Source organism: Euprymna scolopes, chromosome 7, assembly GCF_053919585.1.
Source record: "Euprymna scolopes isolate OS-2025 chromosome 7, ASM5391958v1, whole genome shotgun sequence".
Classification (NCBI taxonomy): domain Eukaryota; kingdom Metazoa; phylum Mollusca; class Cephalopoda; order Sepiida; family Sepiolidae; genus Euprymna; species Euprymna scolopes.
Genome location: NC_136488.1, coordinates 116,364,928 through 116,390,781, shown reverse-complemented (window position 1 = coordinate 116,390,781; position 25,854 = coordinate 116,364,928). Strand labels below are relative to the sequence as shown.

Below are 25,854 nucleotides of genomic sequence, written 5' to 3'. Positions count from 1 at the left end.
TTGGGAATATTATTCAGAAGATTAACATCTATGCTGATGATACTATTCTGGTGTTGCTTCTTGCTCATCTTGCTGGGATATACAGCTGATCTAAAAGTTGGCTTGTATTTGATTGCGTATTGCAATACTAAATCGCTTGTTTCCTTTAATCCTGTTAAGCCTCAACTCGTGTTTTTTAATCGTAGGTGCATCACTGCTCTTGAGAAGAAATCAACTGTCAAACTTTTTAGCTTTTCTTATTCATCAAATCTTTCCAGCATTCATACATTAAATCCATTGCTCTATCTGCTTCTTGTAAATTCGGTTCTCTCTATTACTCCAAACATTTTCACACACCTGGGGCTCTTCTCTATCTCTACAAAGCTGCTATCAGACCATGTATTTGGGTTGGTGAATCTCTGTCTCATTTGAGTGTTCTTGATAACGTTTAGAAATGTAATTTGATTGGTCACACCCTTTCTTCTTCTCCTCTACATTCTCTCACAGACGTGATGTTGCTAGTCTCACTTATTTTTCTATAAATACTATTATGGTATGTGTTCTTTAGAATTGTCTGATGTATTCCCTGTTTCCTTTGTTCCAGCTCCTTTTACTTATTGGTCTAGTGGTGTCCATCAATTTGCGGTTTTGATACCTCATTATGACACAGTTTGCTATCCCAGTAGTTTCTTTCCAAGAACTGCAGGCTTGCAGAACACTCTTCCTACTGGCTGTTTTTCTCCTACCAATAAAAATCTTGAATTAACATACCAATAGTCTTGTTTTTATTGCTATAATCATCTTTAGTTTTTGTTCCTTACATCAAGTGGCTTTATTACGCCTTATATTTTTTTCATAAAAATGTGGTCTTTATTTCATGTTAATCAACAACAGTATGTTTATCTATTATTATACTTAAGTTGAATCAATCAGTGTTTGTTTCCCTAAAGATTTTCACCTATATATTTTATATATTTTAATCACACAAAGTACATACTAAAGTAATCCTTGGTTTTCATTTTAATTGTTCTAATTTGCTGTAATGTTTCTCAGGTTAACATTTTTAAATAGATTTTTCAGGTGATTCAAACTGTAGCATTTTCATCCGCTTTGTTAGAGATTGCATGCATCTGAGAGAAGGATAGCAAGCAGAAGACAACTAATTTGGGATTTTGTCTTTTTATGGTTCAATATTTAAGTGGTTTTGAAAACTCACGTTTTTCTGATCGAATAATTTTATCTTGAGTTCATTGGGTGACTATTTTTCTAGGACAAAATTAAATATATTCTAATTGCTTGAGGTACTCTGACTGGAGAATGGTGACAGAGCTACGCAAGCAATTTTTAAGAGACAAGAATGCCCTTCTTCAGGGGAGCTGACTCATATTCCTCACCTTTTGGCCTGTGCCATATTTTCCTACATTGCCAGTCGGATAGCAGAATCTAAGCTGGCGATTTTGCATTACTGTAAAATAAACTTATTCTTTTCAACATATGTGTTCTCTTATTCATTTATGTCCTTTTGAGGACGTAACACTAACTTAAATAACTTTGTTTTGATTCAACTATATATATTTAAAAGATCTGATGAATATCGAAATATTTTCTAAAATGCTTATATCAAAGGAGAGAGTAAGACTCTGAAATAGCAATAGATTGCAATATTAATCATCTTAACAGTTCAATTCTTATTAAGTTTTAAATAGTCTCTTATATGGGTGATTCCGGTGTGAGACCCTTCTAAAAGACAACTTTAGTTTTAACAACATATAAACAAAAGTTTTTAATTTATTTAAAAAATTACTTAGACCGACTCCGGTGTCTGTTAATATGAAACATTTTTAAATGATTACCTAAAAATAAAAATCAGTTTGGGGCATAAGTCATAGTTTTAATTGAAGAATATAATAGTTGTCAACTTTAAAATTAAAATTTGATTCATTTTATTTTTTTTGTACAAGTTTAAAAATATGCAAAAAAAATTCAAAAGTAAAATTACTTTATCCCAAGCAATGCCGGGTAGATACAACTAGTATAATATTGAACTTATAAGCAATAATGTCTCTATAGATGGATTTGTTTATGATATCAAGAATGTCAATTTCATATAAAGTTCATATTTGATACTCATTAATTTTTAATTATTTTATGTGTCTTGTTTATGGTGATTTTTTTATCCATTGTTGTTTCTTTCAAACTTGAAAAAGATATTTCTCCACTAGAATAGGTCACCAAGTGTATAATGATTTCTAAATTTGGAAAATTTGACAATTAACGGATGATAAAATTGCAATTTCAAGTCATAAAAGGGTTTATTAAGTAGTGTGTTGGTGTGTGGAAATGAAATCTGGCCAATAAGAGTTGAGGATATGAGTTGCATGGAGAAAAATGATTTGAAAATGATACGATGGATATGTAATGTAAGTCTTAAAGACAGACTTAGATATGATGACTTCAGTTTTTATTTTCAAGATGAAATTTGAATTCGGCAAAAACTTTTGCACCGACCTAATAATATTTTCTGAACTGACTTGGTGAACTCCCACAAAATCATTAACTATTTCACCAACAACCTTTTTGATCTCTATGTGTTTAACACGCGTGGACATGGCTAGAAAATCAAAAAACATAACAACTTCTATAACTTTTGAAAACATTTTTTATGCTCAGAATTGCTGAAGCATGGAACCAAAGGTCTGCATCAGTTGTTGACTGACAACACACTGCATCCTTTAAAGCCTTTGTTTCTTGAAATTTGCCCCAACTACAGCTAATTCCTCGGGTTAGGGTTAGGGTTAGGGAACCAAAGGTCTGCATCCTTTAAGGCCTTTGTTTCTTGAAATTTGCCCCAACTACATCTGATTCCTCCCTTCCTTCATACACATGTTCACGTGCACTTTTGATGAGTTGTACTACACATGCGCATTATACACAATGATTTCATTATTCATAACTGAAATGTAACCTTTTAAAAGCATGCTTAGAAGTCTAAATAAAGTAGAGTGAGTAAATAAGAAATAAATGAATGAATGAAATAGTCATTCTTTGAAGGTTCATAAGCTGAAAGGCAGATTGTTTTCCTGCTACAATTGAGAAAACAGTGTCTGAAGAATCCGTCTTCATACACTGATCAATTCAAGTGATGGCACCATCAATCTAGTCAGAAGAGTCTGCCGCTGCTGTCGTCTTCAGAAAACAAACGACAATGCAGACAGGAAGTAGTCTTGCATCAAACCGAATATGTATGGTTAAAATATTAGTTGGTAGGAGCGGGAAGTAGGCAACAGACTAGCAAACTGTTCTTGCTTGACAGAAACGTTTCACACAGCAGTAGGTTGCAATAAGACAAATCACCATTCATGAAAAAGGGGAGATCAAGAGACGCCTTTCCTCAATGAGACTATTTAGCTTTATTTTTTGTCGATATATTTCACACAGAAATGAAAATAGAATTTAAAAAAAGCACTGGATTCTTATCTATTAAAATAATTTCGAAACAGTTCTACATTTTAATATGGATTAGAGTTATTCTAGGGAAGATGCATGAAAAATAAAACTAAATGAAAAACTCAACAAATCTGTTTAGAATCCATTAACAATGAGTATAGATATTGGAATTTTATATTCAAAATCATTTTATCAATGTTTTATTGAATACATTAGCAGAAAATCATAAAACAATCGATGCTTCCTCACAATAATTCGACCATGAAAACAGTCTTATTTTCTAATTCATCCAGTTTTTGGTATTGCCTCTCCAGCAGTGATACATTCTTATAATCTCAGTCCATTTCGCTAACAAACAGATATTTTCTATTTTATTTCAATCAATACATAATCGGTGTCTACCACGTGTTTAGACAAACTGAACTACTCAATACTTTAAGAACTTTGTAAACTTATTTTTTTACTCCTTGTTTTTGTGGTTTCTTGAACTTTGAAAAATACTTACTTTTGAAAAATATTTATTTTTTAGGTAGTACTTCTTTTTTGGATAGGACTTACTTATTTGCAAATAATTTTTCTTTTTCTTTTGAAAATAATTATTTTGAAAATATGTATTTTTTAAGAAAATGTTTTTTTCAAAACATACTTTGGAGAAAATATTTATTTTAGGAATGCTTATCTAGGGGAAATACTTATTTTGGAAAAATATTTAATTTTAGGAAAATGCTTAATTTTGAAAAATTTTTATTCTGGGAAAATGCATAATTGTGGAAAATATTTATTTTGGTAAATACTTATTTTGGGAAAATGCTTTATAAAATATTTAGTTTTTTAAAATAAAAGTGATCATAAAAACAGATTTAAATACTTTATTAAAAAATAAATGAGAAAATTTTATTTTCTTAAAGTATTCAATTTTCACATTTCTTGTAAAATAATAAAAATAAAAATTCTCATTTGTTTCCATGATCAGTTTTTAATTTACGAAACTTTCCAAAATAAGTTATTTTTGAACGTCAAAGACACCATGAAAAAGTGGGGTAAACTATAATCATGGAACATTTAAACATCCAACTTGTTACCGTTGGGTTTTGTGCAGTTTCAATTTCTACCAAAACGCGACAGACACTCACACTCATAAGATTATTATTTTGCAGAAAATACAAGGAAAACTACTAACTACTTGTTTGTTATCGAAATGCACTTAGAGTCTAAGTGTTTTATTCACTGATTGGTGAACCCAGCACCAAAAATGTTCATGGCAGGCTTATTGTAACGGAGCACAAAATAGTCGAACTATTTTTAGGTTCTTAGATAGCAACATACGAAACAAGATTGTTTTCTGATAGCAACCTGGGGGAGAGCAGGGAGGGGAGTATTTACAACTCTAAGGTAAAATATTAGAAAGAATTTACAGCAGATACAAAATCAAAAACTTTTCTATTCATATTAACTTTGGGGAATGAATAAACATCACAAGCACATCTATTTTTTTTTGTCATCACTTTATAATAAAATTGACTTTATTTTATGTGAATTTGTTACTAAATGCGAGTTGATCAACGTTTGTTTTCCAAAGGCGTTCTTCCTATATAATAACACAAATGCTAAAATGGACCTTAGTTCTGGGATAAAGTTACGTTTGAAAAAGAATTTCTGTTAATTGTTCTAATTAGCCATAATTTATAATTGGTAGAACACGTTGCCCATCTTTCTCTCTGAACTATGTTTGTCTTTATCCCACTCTCACATCTTGTTGATTCAACTATTTTTTATATTTCTAAATGTCTCTGTGAACATTTTAGAGAAAGAGTGATTCTCTTTTCTTAGCGTAGCTCCTGTGCACACCACAAACACCCATGTAAATTAAATGGAAAGATGATAATTCTTTACTTCTACTCGATAAAAATAAAGACTACTACTACTACTACTACTACTAATAATAATAATAATACTAATAATGGTCAAATTGAAGGAAAGAGAATTACTATTTTTAGTTATGTAAGAAGAATGTCTCAGTACATATGTCACATTTTTACGCATTTTTGAATGAAATCAAAGTAGAATAAATAATATTTGCAAGCTTAATAATAATATTTGTAAGCCTAATAATAATAATATTTGTAAGCCTAATAATAATAATAATATTTGTAAACCTAATAATAATAATATTTGTAGTATTAATATCAAATTGTATATAATTTTTTTTAATTTATTTAACGTACATAATAAATGCTATGCTTAATGTAAACTAGAAAAATGCAAAATATTATTAGACGTTATTATTATTGAATTCTCAAGAGTAAAATATTTTAGGAATATTTTCATATTAAAAATGATTTGCATTATTTGGATTATTCAGACTGCTGTTCTCATCTTGAGTATTATTTTTACAATGTTTCAACCGATGTAACCTCCGACCTCTTTCATGTCTTCTTTGGCCGAAATGTGAAAATAACATTTAAGATGAGAATCCGAATAATCATTACTCATTTAAAAAATCCAGAAACATTAAAAATAACTAAATTGTATTTACCTTTGGATAACTGTAATGATTTCCCATTATTTTATTTGCAACTAAAATTTAATCTCAGAATAAAATCATTTCATAATTCACAATGAATTAACAGGTTCACCAAAGTTAAGCAACATTGAGCTTGGTCATTTCTTAGATAAGTGACCCTTTGAGAATACTATGTGCTGTAAGCTGGGAAGTGTCTCTAAATTAATTTAATCCGTAAGAAAAGTATGAACCCATTCCTTCCTCCCTAATCCTTTCTCACTTATCTCATCGTTGCTTCCAGTTGTATTTCTCCTTGTTACTGAATTTTAATAACAAGATGATTTTCCCCGTTCTCCATCTGTGTCTAAATGTAAATGCAGATTCTATGAACAAAGCTTTTTACTCAGAACTGCCCGCCTTTGGAACACTGTTCTGCTGGCATGCTTCCTAGTTGAATACAACGTTATAGCATTCAAGTCTAATGTAAACAAGTTTCTGATAAGCCGTCCTCCTAAATAATCAAATTCTACCCAATTTACACCATAAGTGATTGCTACACCACCACCTTACATTCATTAACCCTTATCCTCGAATGGCTTTCGAGTCTTGATAAGTGGTGACCCCCCCCAAATGGGAATTGTACAACCCTTGTTTCATTATAAACTCTTTCTCACACAGAAAACTTTCAGAAAGTATCCATTGTCTCTTGTAACAGGAGGAGAAAGCCAGTCCCTTTTTCGTTGTTTCCCCACGAGGTCGACTTTTAATGAGGGAAAAAAATCCAGTTTCCTAAAAAAAGAACACTTGATTGAAACAAAAATAACAATTACCTCAATCTAGAAGGATTTCTCCTTCACTGATCTATGGCAGAAAAGATGAAGTGTAATACTAGATATCACTTTGCTCCTAGCCAAAAAGCCAGAGTCCAAGTCTAGGTCAGTCTAGGTTACACTAATTTCTTGATATTTTTATTGAATAAACAAAAAAGATTGGTTCTGATTTCAAGTTGGAATATTCCATAAAAAAAGTTAAAAGTAATAAAAAGTTTTGAACACAAAATTGTGAATTTATTCCATTCTATATTAGAATAACAATTTATTCCATCCTATATTAGAATAACAATTTATTCCATCCTATATTAGAATAACAATTTATTCCATCTTATATTAAAATAACACAAGATTGGCATATACCTCCTAATTTATTCCATCCTATATTAGAATAACACAAGGTTGGCATATACCTCCCTTCCATCACAGGAAAATGTAACACAAGGTCGGAAGGTGGAAACTGAAAAATCAGTGCACAAAAGGCATGTGCACTCTAATGCGCAAAAATGCCTGAGCAGCCGCGTCGGTATTTGCTGATGAGCACTTCAGGCAATTAGCAACAAACTAACCCTATCTCAAAGAGAGAAGATAAAGCAGCTCAGCTCAACATAAGCAAGATCACCTACTCAAGAATAGTCCACACTCTCCTGGACTGATTGTTGAGGAGATATAAATAAGATTATTTTTGTTTTGTAGCTAATTTTTAAAACTCATTTCACAGAGAAAAATATGTGGATTTTGGTTCAGATTTAACGCTTCTAGTTGAGATCGCATGTTCGAAAGGAAATATGTCATCAGTGGAAAGCAATTAATTAAAAAAGGAATGGAGATCAGAAATATTGCAAAGGTTTGATGAATTTAATAAGGTGGTTGTGGTTAGGTTTCTATTGCTTTCCATGTCTGAGCTGCACTTTAATTCCAACTAAAATCTAAAGAAAGTCATAAAAAAGTGGCGAAAAGTGTTTTCTCTTGCCAACTGAACTGTAGAGGTATGTGATGCCAGTGATATGCTGTCGTTGCCAAGCTAGGTAAAGTTCCCGGGTAGAGCAGACCAGCAAAGGATGAGGATGAGGAGGAGGTAGGCCAGCATCAATTACTCATCCTTGCAAGTGCTTGGATGACTAATACCTTTGCTATGTAGGCTAAGGATTGACTCTTACTGCAACTTCCAATTTTTTTCTCTTTTACTCTCTCTTCCTTCCAAGTCTGTGGGTTGAATAAACATGATGAAAGTAACTGAGTCGGTTGCAGGCTGTCACTGATGCTGCTGCTGCCTCAAGCCGCAGACTTACTGTAGACTTATGTAGTAGCAGGAGTAGAAATAGCATTAAAGTGGAAAATAAGTAAAGATTGTGTAGCAATTGGTATCAATAATAATTTGTGTTGGGTAAGAAGGAAACGTGTTGGGAAACTTGGTACAAACTTTAGTTTATAACGAGTAAAACATTGGCCGAGGTAGATACAACCGAAGGAAAGATTTTGTGTATGTGTGTGTGTGTGTGTGTGTGTGTGTGTGTGTGTGTGTGGAAGTACAAAGAAGATGAAATATTTTAGATAAGGAAGTGGCAAGTATGTGGAATTCCCAAAGTAATTTCCTTTTTATTAACACTGGAGGTGATCTCTCCTCTTTCCTACAACTCCTTTCTCACCGAAGAGTCATTGCTAACTTCGCTCTCTACTTTATCATTGTTTCCATGGAAAGTGCTCGACTGAGCTCTAATCTTTAGTTTCTTTTTGTAAAACATTCACAACAAGAACTCACCATGTTACTATGAGATTTTCGTTTCTCCCTTCATGTACCTAGCTTGAGGTGGAGTTTATATGTATAGAGCTTCTTTGCATGGACTTTCCACCTGGTGAACACATTACTGAGGGACTGCTTTTCTACTAATTGCAACTTCAAATTGAATGTTAATAAATTCTTGTCATAGATCGCTTAAAAACGCAGTTTATACTGTTGATTAATGTTAATACTCTCAGTCTTCCTCATTTTTTGGCTGGCAATCATTCCTGTTGCATTGACTCGTATCCTCAAGTAACTCTTTACCTTAATGAGCAGTCACCCCGATTATATAAAGTAAAAAAAGCAACAGATTGAAAAGAAGAATCACTTCTAACTTTATCCAACTAACATAGTAAAGGTATTTAAAGTTTTGTCCACTGAAAATCTATTCAATGATACAATAGCATTCAAATGCAAAATAGTAATGACAATTTCTAGCATTCAAGATGTTATAGAAAATTCGGTTATTTTTAGCACTCCAGAAAAATAAATTGGGAAAATTACTTTAATAATTATGGAAAAAAAAAAAGACAAACAAAACAATAGAAATTCAAAATAACACTTGAGAACTTGCAAAACTTTAATGATAAAATTACAGCAAAGTTAACATGTGTAAATCAAAAAAAAAAGAAAAAAAAAAGAAGTCAAATAAAAATGCTAGAAACCACTATTTCTAAAGTGTGGAAACAATTGTAAGATTTTTGAAAACGGGAAAAAATTTACAAATCGTTTCCACATGTTAAAACTAGGCAGGTTCAGTAGAGAATTTTATTCTGATGTGTTTTATATAAATTATGCGATTTTTCCTTTTTTTTATCTTGGTTTAACATTTCTTAAGTATTAATTATTACTTTTTATTAAAACCACTTCCTCCTTAAAACAAAGTTACCACTTGTTTAAAAGTGAAGGCAGTTTTGCATGAATGTTTTCTTTTTAATCTAAACCAATATGTTTAAACAAACTTTTAATAGTTGAGACCTAAAACCTTTGTTTTACAAAAAGGTTTAATTTACATGTAAGTTTATAATAGAAAGATCATCTATTTCTATACTTGTCCAGAAAAAAACTCCTAATAATCTATCTCTCTCTATATATAAAAGTGAAATTGTCTGTGTGTTTGTCTGTGTGTGTACATTTCCCTACCAAATTACTCTGTAAATTTTCAGTTTACAGACTCGAGATTTGATATAAGGGGTATTGAGATTTGGGAAAATCTTTTTAATCGGTTTTCAGCCAGAAATTTGGCTGTCAAGGAGTCAAAGTTCAACGATTTGACCTTTGAAAACTCTACCAAACTCCTCCACTAATTTTGGGTCTAAATACTTGAAATTTTAGATGTAGGTTCCTTGAACATAGATCAAACTTTTTAATTTGATTTAGTCCAAAACAATAAATGTTAAGGGGTGAAAATTGGGGTCAAAATTAAAAAAAATTTAACCTCTCAGCCAAGTTTTGGTCTAAACATTTGAAATTTTACATAGTGTATTCAGACATGGGGCAAGCTTTTTAATCGGTTTTTGGCCGAAAATTTAACTGTCAGGGTGTCACAGTTCAAAAGATTTGACCTTTGCGGTTTCTAGCAAACTATTCAGCAAATTTTGCGTCTAAACATTTGAAATTTTACATAAAGTGTATTCAGAGCTGCAGCAAGCTTTTTAATCAGTTTTTGGGCGAAAATCTGGCTGCCAAGAGGTCAAAGTTGAAAGAGTTGAGCTTTGCAGACTCTACCAAACTCCTTCGCCAATTTTGGGTCTAAACACTTGAAATTTTAGATGGAGATTACCTGGACATGAGTCAAACTTTTTAATATATATATATATATATATATATATATATATATATATATATAGTAATTTATAAAATATATATGGCGATTAAGCTACACTGAATATTCTGCGTTTCATCCATTATAGGATTCGTCAGGCTTATGCGCGAATTCTGTGGTTGTTTCTTGTTTTTATATATGTTGAGGATTTTTAGTTAGCCAATCAGCTTTCTAGTATCCACCGCGCCCCCTTCCTATCAGCCAATGGGCATGCATTTTATCGAACAAAGGATCTGTTTTAGAACTAGGTTAGTGGTTTAAGGTAGACGTTTTCCTTTCTTTTTTTTTTTTTATATATATATATATAAATATACCTATGTGTACACACATACATGCACATATATATACACACACACATATATATATATATATATATATATACATATATGTGTGATCGTTTATGTATATTCATGTTTATTTAATTTATTTATTTGTTTGTTTTCTATTGTTATTGTTAGTTTTAAAGCTATTTTGTATCGCTATCCTAGAGTAAGTTTTATTTTGTGAACACAGTTGTTTGCTATTTCTCGTCTACAGTTTAATAGATTTTGAGGTTCTTTAAAGTACAGGATAGCAAACTGGGAACTCAAAGAAAGCGGACATTCGCCGGTAGTCGAATGGAAAATAATAAGACAAGCTACCACGTGCAGACATTTAGACGACCCATGTAAATTATGCCTCCATGAAAAATTTGCTATCCTGTACTTTAAAGAACCCCAAAATCTATTAAACTATAGACGAGAAATAGCAAACAACTGTGTTCACAAAATAAAACTTACTCTAGGATAGCGATACAAAATAGCTTTAAAACTAACAATAACAATAGAAAACAAACAAATAAATCAAATAAATAAACATATATATATATATACATAAATATACATACATACATATACATAAACGATCACACATATATGTATATGTATATATATATATATATATATATATGTATATATATGTGCATGTATGTGTGTACACATAGGTATATTTATATATATAAAAAATAAAAAAAAAAGGAAATCGTCTACCTTAAACCACTAACCTAGTTCTAAAACAGATCCTTTGTTCGATAAAATGCATGCCCATTGGCTGATAGGAAGGGGCGCGGTGGATACTAGAAAGCTGATTGGCTAACTAAAAATCCTTAACATATATAAAAACAAGAAACAACCACAGAATTCGTGCATAAGCCTGACAAATCCTATAGTGGATGAAACGCAGAATATTCAGTGTAGCTTAATCGCCATATATATTTTATAAATTACTAACTAGCTCTACCTACGTATTGAGCACTTTTGAAGTAAATACTTAACGTTTACGCATAAATCTATACTTTCGTATATTAAATTTATGTGAGTAAATGAAGTAGTTATATATATATATATATATATATATATATATATATATATATGCATATAAAGTTATGAACAGTACATAGGGCCCAAATAAAGCTGGGCTGAACTGCTAGTTAAATACAGTAGTTTTCAGAATTTGTTAGATGAGCCTTGATAACGTGGACTACTATTTTCATTTTGAATGTTATTTTCGTAACACTTTGGATGATACAAACTCCGACCTTCTTCTGGTGAGTCTTGTAAAGCCAACAAATCTGTTTTTCTCAGGAATTTGTATGGAATTTTGAACTAAACCCTTCTGTTTGCCATGACCAAATAGAATCTTTAATTAATTTTAATTATATTCTTAGTATCACTTGTAGTAAGCATTGAACCTTCAACTTCCAGAAGCTTAAAAATAATTGATTCAGCACTTTACTTTTGAGTTAATTCTACCTGACCATGCCTAATAGAACGAGAACAATATACCACTGTGGATTAAATCAAGAGTTGAGTTCAAAATTTCATATAGATTTCCGAGTTCGACAAGATGAACCAAAAGAAGGTCGAAAATTACATCAGTTGAAGCTACGTAAGAATAACATCGAATGGAAGAATAGTAATCTGAACAATTCAAATTAAGTACATGTTTAAGAATGAAGAAGGGTCACATGGTTTGAGAGATCTAAAATAAACTTGCATCGTGACATTATCCCAAATCAGAAACAAGATTTTTAGAAATCATTATGTAAATAAAGTAAACCAGAAGAGTATCTAAAAATAAAAATAAATAACTAATAAATAAAAGGTCAGAAGCAAACGGTTTTCGACCAGATTTAGTTCCTGACATAAAAAAATTTCTTGTCGCTTACTCTTTTGATTTGCTAAGATTTATATTGATTTTTATTAATTTATGTATTTATCAAATTTTTAGGTGAAAGTACAAAATAGTTAATACCCCCTCCCTCCCACACACTCCATATGTTAAATAATCTTCTGCAGTTTATGGATCGTGTTGAAATAATAACGTTATTATTATTTAGAAAGACATCTTAACATGATAGAAGGAGACTTTGTTAACTATTCTGTATATTCATCTAACAATTTAATAAATAAATTAACAAATTTGGGAAGCTGAAATTCTTGCTGAAAGTTATATTATGGATAAAGTTTTAATATCAGGAATTGAATCTGACCAAACACCGTTTGCTACTATCTTTGAATCTGTTAAATAAATATGCAAATATTAAATAAGTTTGTTTTTTTTAAAGATGTTTTTGATGCTTAATCAATAGTAATTCATTGAACCTTTTTTGTTTTAAATTCTGTACTAAAACTATTAAGTTGGGATAAAAAAAAGGGGGTTCAATAATTCAGCTCTTTTGCCTTAGTTTATGTACCAAATTAAATATAATCAATAAAGGTAATTTCAAAAGCGGACTTATGAAGTAAACAGTTCTAAAATTTGCTTCATTTCAAAGATAATTTATTTCCTGAAACCATACGAGAACACCATTCCAAAGATAATCCCTCTAAAATCAAACACCATTCCAAAGATAATCCCTCTAAAATTAAACATCTAGTAAAAATGATAAAAACGGATACAATCGAGATACATCCTAAATCCCACACGTGACATATCAGAACATAATATGAAGAAGCCAATACTTAAAATGATTCGAAATCACTTGTGTTTAAGAGCATAGCATGTTTAACAGACGAGTTAAAAAGATTATCTAACATATTTAATTTCTATTACCAAAATGAAATATAAAATAAAGGACAAGCCCATAAACTATGAAAGACAAAATCACATAACAAAAAACATGTAGTCTAATGTTCCACTTATTTATATGGATAGAAATATCATCATAATGATCGGTCAGCATATGTACTAAAATTATAATAAATGATTATTGATAAATTATAAATGGGAGCTGAATTTTTTTGTACTCATGAAGATTCAGTATTGTCTGTAAAATTCAAACATTTTGGATTGCATAACTCTATTAGCGGTTTCGTAAACATTTTAGAATAACCACTTTGCTTAATACTGGTTTTAATTGCCTTGTTGGAACCAAAATCAGTATATATATATATATATATATATATATATATATATATATATATATATATATATATATATATATATATATAGTCTTTGAAGTTTTTAACATTTGAAACCATACAAAACTTTACTTTTTATCATTCATAAAAAAAAAAAAAACATCTAGTCAGTAAGTCATTTAATCACCTGCAATTACTGCATCAACTCTCTCGAATTTACTATAATACCAATTTTTTTATTTTTTAAGGGATCATCAGTTGTTTACCATGAAACACTGTTTCGGGGATTTAAAAACAAAACAGTATATTACATCATGGCTCCCCAGCAGTGTTGATCAAACACCACCACCCTTAATCTTAGGAAGAAGACACGTTACAAAAATTTGATCCAATTTCCTATTCTTAATTACAATTACTAACCTTTTCATAGTATAAAAATGAATTTCTTACCTGTGCGATTCATCAGTTTCCACATTTAAAATGGATACATTTTTTAATTTATCAGTCTTGTATTTATAAGATTTGGATTAATCCATTTAACTACTTATCACCCCCACTATAATTAGTAGTTTGTATATTTACATTCTTATTTATTTAAAATTAGATATATAAAGGTTAAAAATATTTTATTTTTACATATATACATTTTTTTTTTTTTATCTATAAAATTTATTATATGTAATTATAAATACATTTTATACATTGCTAATATAGTTTTGGATTTCCTTTATTAATATAGTCTGGTTTATCTTAAACGATTCAAAAGCATCAGGATAACGAACAAATGCTTTATTTAACTGTTTAAATATTTTATTTTTATCTCCACCTTGTTTTATCATCCTTATTACTAAGCTAGAAACTGGTGGTATAAAATCTGTTAATTTTAGAGTAACGCGAGCTATTCTCAAAAACTCTGATATAATGGTTCCATAAAACACAAAAACAGGGCAGGTGCTATCCTTATGGGGCATACATACTATTTTAAAGGGAAATGCGTTTCTTTTATCAAATATTTTATAAAGAAAAATCCCATCCTCAATTTTTATATCTAAATCCAGAAATGTAGCCTGTTGTCCTCTATGTTCACAATTCAATTTTAGTTCGTTTGGATATATAAGATGTTTATTTTTTTCGAATTCATCATTATCGTTTATGCATATAAGGTCATCTATAAATCTCCTACACCCATGAAAGTTATATGTTTTAGATATATCTGTTTTTAATAATGATGACATATATATATATACTCGAGTCTATGTAAATACAAATTTGCCCAAACTATATATATATATATATATATATATATATATATATATATATATATATATATATATATATATATATATATATATATATATATAATGTGTGTGTGTTTTCAGTACAATATGCTTTTTCAATTATATTTCACCCTTTGTGTATACCAATCCTTTTAGTTTAGAAGCTTAATGTTAGTTAAATGTGATCACACAGAGCATATATAAAATAATAATGGTGTAGCTACATTCCAAGTTCCAAATATTAATTTTATTACAAACAATTATTTCAGTATGCCTAAACTTCGACTCATTGTTTACAGATGTTTCCTTACATGAAAACAATCAATTATTATGTCAATATCGAAGCATTTCGTGCATATACTCCTTAGAAAAATAGAATTTGTTTTGCTTAGAAAGAAATGTGTATAACACTATAATGTCAGAAAGAAAGGAATTCCATAGAGGATTCAGCATTGTGTATTTAAGTAGCCATATTGGTATCAAGAGTAAGCTAGTCGTTGTTAACATTTGAGTTATAAATATTCTAAAAATGCTTTAGTCTATATATATATATATATATATATATATATATATATATTATATATATTTATATATGTATATATATATATGTATATATATATATTTATATATATATATACATATAATAATTATTATTATTATTAAAATAACTACGCATAGGTTTACTACTGGGGTTTCATCAAATCAGTATCCTTAGGTAAACATAACATAAAGCACGCTCGTATATTCACTTTGAATTTACTTGATGATCATTTATTTGAATTTATATCAACATTGCATATTTTTATTTGTATATATTCAGTACATTTTTGGATATTTCCTATTTTTTCAGTTCTGTAACTCATCTTTTTTCAGTAGGTGGTCTCAATTTATTTATAAGACAGGCAGGTGTTCATGAAACCAGGTAAAAAATCGCACAAAAAAAAAAGTGTAAACGTTAAGAAAATTATAAGAGGGTGGGGAGAAAGATGACAATGTTATCACTATTTCTGCATCTTTAATAGAAATATTAACAGTTAAATATTCACTTTCTAAATTAATAAAAACCTTAACCTAAAGTAACTTTATTACTAACTGCTATAAATTGTGACTTTTTCTGATGCCATTTTTCATAACCAAAATCGAGTTATACCTGTTATAGGACACATATCCAACACCAAATCTATTATTGTACTAAAGGTGAGTTAATCTACGTTTGTTACCCTAAGGCTTTTTTCCCCTATATACTATAATAACACAAAAGACATGTTAATATATTTTAGTTCTGGGATTGAGTTACGTTTGAAAAGATTTTGTTCTAATTAGCCCTAATTTGTAATTAACTGAGAAATTTAACTATATGTCATTTTGCTATCTATTTCCCACATCCTCTCTCACTCCGTTGATTTAAACAAACATTTCTTAATGCCTCCAAGCATTTAGAGAAAGAGTGGTACTCATTGTTTGGTGTTGCAATTTTACAGTATATGTACCCATCTCGAACATGCAAAATAATAAGTTTCTTTACTTCTAAAAAAAAAAAAAAAAATAATAATAATAATAATAATAATAAAAAATAATAATAAAAAAAAAATTAAAAAAAAAATAAATAAATAAAAAAAAAAATAAAAAAATAAAAAGTGACTTATTTTTTGTTAAGAATGTCTTAAAAGATATGACCCAGTTAATGAATTTTTTTTAATGAAATCGAAGTGGAATATGTAGCGGTAGTGGTTGTGATTCAATGGATCATGAGTGCATCTAGTGTTACATATATTTGAATGCATTACTTTTTTAATAATAAGAAATTATTATAAATTTCTCTCTCTTTGTTTCTGTCTCTGTCTCTCTTCTCTCTCTCTCTCTCTCTCTCTCTCTCTTGTACGAGAAAATAATTTAACAAATAAGCAATACCTTGCAAAAGAAAAGCTGTTAAAAACGTTCAATAAATTTAATAATTTAAAATACTGTGACTGAATTTGTATAAACATTCTCTAATGTTCTATGCACTGGTTTAAAAAGTGTACATTTCAGAAAAGATGAACAGATCTTTGCACAAGTAAAGATAACTTTTCTTGAATCAAAAGTAAAAGATAGAGTTTGAAAATATGCAGACAGGCAGACCGACAGACATAGTGAGTTTTATAAATTAGATTAAGAAAAAAAATCTTTATATTTCATTCATGAAAAAACTAAAAAAATATCTTGCCAGTTTTCTTTAAATGTTCATATTCTTCATCTTACAGAACATTGAGGTCTATACCTGATGCAATGGTGATCTTTATGTTTTTATAGATTTTGTGAAAGTAGAGGTATTTGTCTATATAAGTTGGATTTTGTTTTTATTAAAAGTTTTATTATTAATTAAAAAAAAGTTAAATATATAAATACACTAAATACACTAAGCAATTTATGTATATTTTCACCTTTCACAAGTCTTAGAAAAATGATGCTGCTTGGTGATTATTCTGATGTCACTTAAGGAAACAATTCCGATTTTATGTATTTTAAAATGAATTGTTCCAAAATCAAATCATGACATCCAGTTGACTAAAAAGTACAATTTTAAATAAATACTTTTCAAAAAATGGCGTTTGTTTTATTGATTTGAAAGCAACTATTTTTACAGTAAAAAGATAGAAAATTTATTTTCTTATCATTGTTTTAAAAATAATTAAATGGCTACAATTCTAAATAAAAAAAAGAGACAGACTCGTTTTATTTAACGAATATTTAGTTGACATTTATTATTAAAAAAAAGAATATTATTTTTAACAGTAAATGATATAGGTTGATGCAGAAACTACAGTGACATTTTCTATAAGATATTAAAATGATACAAGTTTTATAAAGCTGAACTTGTTCTTTTGATTCAAGAAAAATTACATTTACTTATGCAAAGATTTTACCTAAAACATGCACTAATGCATGGAACAGATTCGACAATGTTGTATAAGCAACCCAATTAATTAACAGTGAACAGCATTTTAAATCATTTAGTTTAATGAATGTTTTCAACGGTTTTTGCTTTGCGAACCACTGTTTCCCATTATCTGGTTTATCATTATCGATGTTGTACACGTTACAATTGTAACAACAGTAACATTGCACTGTCGTGTTTACAAAACAGAGTTTCTTGCTAAGAACTTCCTATCTGTGGAACATAATACCATGGGGCTTCTCTCCTACGGACTACAACAGGGTTGCCTTCAAATCCAATGTTAAAAAAGTACTTGTCATAAACCGTCTTCAAAAACAATCATCTTTTGTTCATTCTGTTCATCATTTTCAGTCCTCTCACCATATTTTTCAGCATTCAAGTGATACCCCATCCATCTTATTAACCTTTTATCAACAAGTGGCTTTTGGCCGTGATAAGAGATAACTCATCAGTAAAATAAATAAAACGCCCATCATTAACTGAAATCTAAACTATCTAATTCGTGTAAGTTATGAGATTTTAAAATTCAAAATTCTATCCGTCATCATATAATTTATTTCATTAATACCTGGTTTCACCCACACGCTATCGCTTCACTATTTAAAATTTCAACACTACTACTATTACTGTTAATAATAATAGGAGGATATTTTGTGTCTCTATTAAAAGTAAAAGTCATTCTTTTCTGTCTTTTTACTATCAGTTATTAAGTTTAAGCCCCATTCTTTTTTCATATGTGACTGTTTTTTCCTGTCTTTTTTATTACATAGCTATTGAGTTGAGTTTGGACATTGATATTAAAACTCTACTTTTTTATTTAAAAATTATTAAGACGAACCTTTTTAATATACTCAGTTGTGGGCATATGAGCGACTGCATATTCCTTTGAAAAATGAGCGTTAATTAATTATTGTCTTGGTCTCTTATTAGATGATTGATTTCATTTCACGATTATGCTGAATTCTATTCATGTATTTCTACATTCTGCATAATTGCATAGAATTTAAGATGAAAATGCGTTCTAGCACATGGAAATATTTCTCTCTCTCTCTCTCCCTCTCCCCCTCCCTCTCTCTCTCTCTCTCTCTCTCTCTCTATATATATATATATATATATATATATATATATATATATAAAGTGATCTTGTCAGTGTGTTTGCAAAAAGTTTCTACCGACCTCATCTCTGAATATTTGGTCTTCATAGTTGAAATTTGATATATAGGGTATTTGGACTTGTTGCACACTTGCGATTTGGTTTTTAGCCAGCAAAACCTGTTGTAAAGGGGTCAAAATTAAAAACAGTTGACCTTTGCAGGAATGGTCGACCAAATCTGCTTGCATACATCTACATTTACAGATTAAAGAACGTAATTTTTAAACTACTTATATGTATATGAACGTGGCTCAGAGGCTAAAGAATGAAGCTGGAAAATTGTATGTTTTGGTTTCAATTCTAGCCAATGGCACCCAAATCACTTTTTTAACCTCTCAGATTCGCTACTATATGATGCATACAGTTTAATAATCAATAGAAAATTGATTCTATAATAATAAATATGACATGTGCATCAATTAAAATATATCATGTGTGTGTGTGTGTGTGTTAAATAAGTTCTAATCTATTGAAATAAAACAATACGGTCAAAGTGCTTAATCTAATTTATAAAACTCACTATCTCTGGTCCCCCCCTGAACTCCAATCTCTGGTCCCCCCTCACCAATCTTTCACGAAAAACACCCGTCTAGCTGTATCCACTGTGAAAAGTTTCCCCCACTCTATATCTGTGCCTAAATCAAAACACGGATTCCATGAACAAAGCTTCTTTCTTAGAACTGCACGCCTGTGGAACTCTGTTCTGTGTGCCTGCTTCCCACCGTACTACAGCTTGGATGTGTTCAAGTCCAACGTTAACAAATTCCTAATGAACCGCCCCCTTAAGTAAACACTTCATCAAATCTCCACACTAACGTAATGTACTTGCAATAACCCTTATCCCTGAGTGGCTTCCGGGCCTTGATAAGTGGTGATCACTGTGTAAAAAAAAAAAAAAAAATTATATCTGTCAGTCTGTGTCCATATTTCAATATAGTTTTTAAGGTGTCAAAAACGGGTAAAAATTGAAAAAAATCGTTATACATTTTGTACATTCCTCTTAATTTATTTTTAATCAGTTCATATGCGCTGGGACAGTGGTAACGTCACCAGCTTTGAATCCTAGTTTTGCTTTTGATTTCGATTCTAGCTGATGGCATCCAATTTTTTAAACTTTTGAAATCACGACTCTATAAAAATATATACGCAATCTGGACAAATCAAATATCATATTTAAGCATATTTTATGACCAGCCAAAGCCGACCTTCCCCACTAGTACGTATATGTATATTTTCTATTTCTACACATATAAAGTTGACATTTTTGCCGCACTTACATTAATATTAAATGCCTACTTTTTCTATTAAAATATTATTAAATTGAATCTTTTAATATACTCAGTCATGGATATGCAACCAACTTCATAATGGTTAACTAATTTGCATATTCCTTTTAAAAATGAACTTTCATTAATTATTTATTCATTCTTATGGTTTCCTAGTGGACGATTCATTTCATTTAACTGTTACACTCAGTTCCATTTATGTATATTTTCTACAATGTGCATTATTTAGGTTGAAAGATTTCTAGCCGATGTATGATTTTTGTCGCACTGACATTGATATGAATGCCTACTTTTGTAACATAATCACATTAGTATTTAAGGGCATGGCATAAGATATGTTATGGACTCAAATGCTTGTAGGGATTAATATTGGAAGAGAAGGAAAGGCGGAGGTGAGAACAAGAAGCAAAGATTAGAAGAAGGGAGAGAAGAAAGAGAAAACGATGGTTGGCAGTTGGCCTGCAATGGGAGAGACTACCCTCTCTCTCCTCCTTTCCAAATGTCGTACTTTATAAAGATGGTCGTTATGCGAGTGTGATTTACGAGATGTGTTTTCTAGTACCATGTACTGACAACAGGTAGCTGTTTTAGTTACATGAAATGGCAAAATAAATACCTTTTTCCTTCACTAAGAAAAGTTGTCAAAGTTATTATTTTCCTCTGGGATCGTGTCTACATACGTGTTGGGTCTATTAGAGAAAATAAATGACTGCATTACTGCAGTTTATTTGAATAACGTTACACTTTTTAATTTAAAAATTACTTAAACGAACTTAATACTCAGTCATGGATATGCATGAGATTTCATAAATGTTAGCTAATTTGCATATTCCTTTGAAAAACGAACTTTCATTAATTAATTATTCATTTTTTATGGTTTCTTATTGGGTGATTGGTTTCATTTAACTATTTCGCTCAGTTCTATTTATGCATATTTTCTATATTGTGCAGAATTGCATAGCATTTAGAATGGAAACATTCGAGTCTATGTACACATGTATATGAATGTATGTGTGCATGTGAAAGTGACCTTTTCTGTGTGTGCAGAACAGTCTCTACCAACCCCCTCTCTCATTTTTTGGTCTACAGACTTGAAACTCGAAATATAGGAGATTTGGAACTGTGGAAAAAATTCGATTTGGTTTATAACCGGTAAAAATAGCCGCTAAGTGGTCCAAATTAAAAAAAAAATCTTAGCAGAAGTAAGTCGACTAAAACTGTTATTTCTTTGCGTGTGCAACGTTTTCTGATCTATTTGTCAATAATTCAAACGGTAACGACCAAGGCTCGAGTGAAAATGTTTTTGTTTCTATTCTAGTTGATGGCACCAAAGTCATTTTCTTTTAACTTTTGAAATCATTACTATATATATATATATATATATATATATATATATATATATATATATATATATATATATATATATATATATATATATATATATATATATTAGGTATAATATCCCACAGAAAATAGGCTTTAATAATAAATACGAAATCTGCTTGAATTAAAATATCATATTTAAGTGTACGACTAGGCCACGCTGGGAAGGCACTGCTATATATTGGGTACAATATAATAATTAATACAGTTTTGGCTCTATAATAAATACGAAATCTGCATAAATTAAAATATCATACTTAAGCTTATTTTAGGACCAGGCAATGCTGGATGGTTTGCTAGTTATTAATATTTATCCCCCAGCCTTCTTTTCTCATAAAAATTAAATTTGCATGCATGTAACGGGCTGGACACACATATACCTACTTTTAGATTAACACATTTTAAAAAGTATTTATTAAAGCAAACAGACAAGGGGGGAACCCGATGCTATTTAAGAAACATTTTCACAATACAATGTAAATACAAGGTAAAATAAATATAGCAAGATAAATTTGGAAACAGGCTTTCATTTCATATGTGAACACTTATTTAAATTTCAAGAATTTTAAATAAAATAAAATATAATGATCAAACTCACTGAAGACGAACATAAAACTTTTCTCCTTAGCTTTCTGAATAGATCAAATAGTACCATTTCAAGATGTCGACTGCGAATAAACGCACATAAGAATGTACACTTCTTTATAACGAATCTTACATAGATTGTGCTCGTCACAAAGTGACGGTTATAAACTGAAAACAGGAAGTTGACTTACTTTTGTAAACTCTCTCTCTTTTCTGATTAGATATTCCAAAAAAAAAAAAAAAAAAGAAAGAAAGAAGTACTTTAATCGCGACCAGAGTTCTATCCAACAGACCAGCTTTTCTTCCGCTATCAGATGCCCATTTGTTAAATGTTACATGCACAGGACTTAGATGAATTATCAGATAAATTGAGGAATTTAAACAGAAGCCTCTTGTATGTGAGAAAAAAAAAAAAGCATTAACCTGGCAGTAGTCAACATTCCTAGCAAGTTTGCTAGTTTCTTACGAGAACCAACAAATTATTTTATAAAAGACCCCTAAACATTTTATAAAAATCTTCCCATTTTCTGATACCCTTTCTTCCAGATAAAAAAAGGTGGCATTAATATTTTAATACTAGTTATTGCTTGCTTCAATAACAATAAACAACTTTTATCAATTGAAAATGTTAACCAAGAGAATTAACGCATCAAGTCACAAAAAAAGTCATGACTAGATAGATGGTCTAATTAATTTGCAACTGTATTTTTCTGTCGCCCACATTGAGAATTCGACAGAAACATCCCCAAGTTCGACACCCCCAAGATACACCTGAAGAAGATCTGAGATTACACCGAAACGTTGTGACAATCACACTCAAGAACAGTAGTCTGATGAATCCAAATTATACAAATAATCAATCCTCATCTAAAAAATTCAGAAATGTAATACCTTTTCAGTTATATTGTTCATTAAAACTAAAGTGTATTTTTGTACAACCTGTTTAAAGTTGAATTCATTTATTTAATACACTGCTAAAGAAATTCTTTTAAAGCATAACAGTTAAATCGTCATGTATATATGTATACATTATATATATATATATATATATATAAAAAGGCTAAATATCTGTTTGTCTGTTTCCATATTTTCAAACTCTATCTCTTCCAGAACTAAAAGTTGCAGAGCAGCACTAAGATCCTCAAATGATTGGATTTTTTTTTAACCATTCTTTTATGGATTTTTATCCAGTAAAAATAGTTTTTAAAAATTCAAAAAAGGGTCAAAATTGAAAAAAAAAATCGTTATACATTTTGTAAATTCATCTTAGTTTATTTTTAATTTTTAATCAGTTCATATGCGTGTTATGTTGGTACAGTGGTAACTTCGGTTTTGCTTCCAGCTGATGGCACCCAAATACTTTTGTTTTTACTTTTGAAATCACGATTCTGTAATAATATATACAAAATCTGGACAAATTAAAATACATTTAAGTGTATTTTACAACCGGGCAAAGCTGGGCACTTCCTTTCCCTCTCTAGTGTGTGTGTGTGTGTGTGTGTGCGTGTGTGTGTGTGTGTGTGTGTGTGTGATTTGACATAATATACTACTGTAGGCACGTTCTGCAAAGAAAAATTGATCAGAGTGCTCAATTAACGAGGTAAGACTCTAAAATATTTAGTTACTAAGATATTTATATATTGGACAGGAAAAATTGATATGTCATCAATAAGTCCCAAGGCACAAAACCAATGGCATGACATAATCCAATCACACACACACACACACACACACACACACACACACACACACACACACACACACACACACACACACACACACACACACACACACAATAATTATTTACTATAATAATTATTAAATACATAGACATTAGTGTTTCATCCTTTCAGGAATCATCAGTACAGGGTGTTAACACACATTGATAGACTCAAACCCGGTGACAGAAGCCATCCCTGGCTTCATTAGCAAGAACCTAATCCATTTGGCTACCGCTAACCACGAGAAATGCTATTGAATTTTAAACATTTATTTTTTAAATGCTTTTTAACGTCTGTCAGAGTGATCTAATCATTATATGATGGTCTGCGCATAAGAGCTCAATTGACTGACTTTATTTCACCTGAAAGTGCTCAACGATAAGAAACGAGTTTCTTAAAGGGGATGTCATAATTATTTACTATAGTAATTATTAAATACCTGCAGACACTAGTGTTTCATCCTTTGACATATAATTAATATGTCATTTTATTTATTTATATTTTTATTTGTAATACAGATAATTGAATGCATTCAACTGTTTATAGAGAAAAACATTTACCTAAATACCAGGCATGAATTTTCCATTACGAATGTGATAACTCCATATGGGAGTGTATATATTTATCAAATATAATTATCCACGGACATGTGTTTCATCGTTTCTGACTAATCAGCATGGCTAAACTTCAGTAATAGAGCATTGGACTTCAATTACTGGGGTTCTGGTTTTAAATCTTAATAGATCTAGCTACACTAATGATCTGCAAGATGACGGAACATGTGTCTGTGGATGATTATAGTTTTAAGATACATATGTTGGTGATTCTCAAAAACTAGAAGACTTGTTATTTCTGTGAAATGACAGGAAAATAAACACATCCAAATAGCGATTATTTTTAGTAAACAAGATATTTTATCTAAATTTTTAGAATAAGGAATTCCATTATTGTGTACTTTTTTCTTCAGATCATTATCATCGTCATCATCATCACCCTCATTACCACCATCAGGTTTTGGTATTTAAGATGCTGTGAGTGTGCTGGACTCTGGGGTGGCAACACCATTCAACGTTTCATGCCTGCCCTTCATTTAGTCTGATCCAAACGCTTGATATGTCATGCCGCATGCAATCAAATCACTTCTTACACGCTCAAGCTTTCTTGATCTATCATACAGCCTAGTGCCTCAGGTATCCAAGCGTGATATGGAGCTGAGGTGAGAGGTCGTATGCTGTATATGGTCAAACCACCTAATACGTTGTACATATTTATGGGTCACGATCACTACTGCTATTTAATTAATTAAGAAATTCATAAACTATGTATTTTTATTATTTTACTCTCTTGGAGTTTTCACATAAGTCATCAGCAGTGATTGCTCACTGATGATAACCAACGGTGGTTCCCTCAAATTTTCAGCATTTTCTACCTCTTTTGATAACCATTGCAAAAATTATTTTGCATTATCGTAACAACGATTTACCATTGATTTCTCACTAGCAACGCCCATTGGCTTTGCATTCTACTAGTGAAGATTTAGTGGGTACTTTTACCGCTTGTCTTTTCAGCCTCCTTGACACTTCACAACAATTCTGTATCAATCGAGAGAGACAGATAGAGGGAGGGAGAGAGTTCACAGAAGTAAGTCAACTTCATGTTTTCAGTTTATAACGGTCATTTTGTGGTGAGCATAATCTATTTAAGTTTTGTATGTGTGTATGAGTTTAAAAAAAAAAAAAATCC

General features: G+C 30.4%; 1 protein-coding gene across 12 annotated transcripts in view; it reads right to left on the bottom strand.

Moving 5' to 3' along the window:
• Positions 1-25,854, bottom strand: part of LOC145279902 (uncharacterized) — a 378,849-nt gene that overhangs the window by 119,475 nt on the left and 233,520 nt on the right. The window contains exon 1 of one of the 12 annotated variants that reach the window (XM_080131440.1): positions 22,404-22,605. The exons of 10 other annotated variants lie outside the window; for them this stretch is intronic. In XM_080131440.1, coding sequence (XP_079987566.1) covers positions 22,404-22,460 — 57 coding nt within the window. In that variant the 5' untranslated portion in view covers positions 22,461-22,605. Of the gene's footprint in view, positions 1-22,403; positions 22,606-25,854 lie in introns of those variants that run through there. One more of the 12 variants, XM_080131436.1, reaches the window with a different exon arrangement.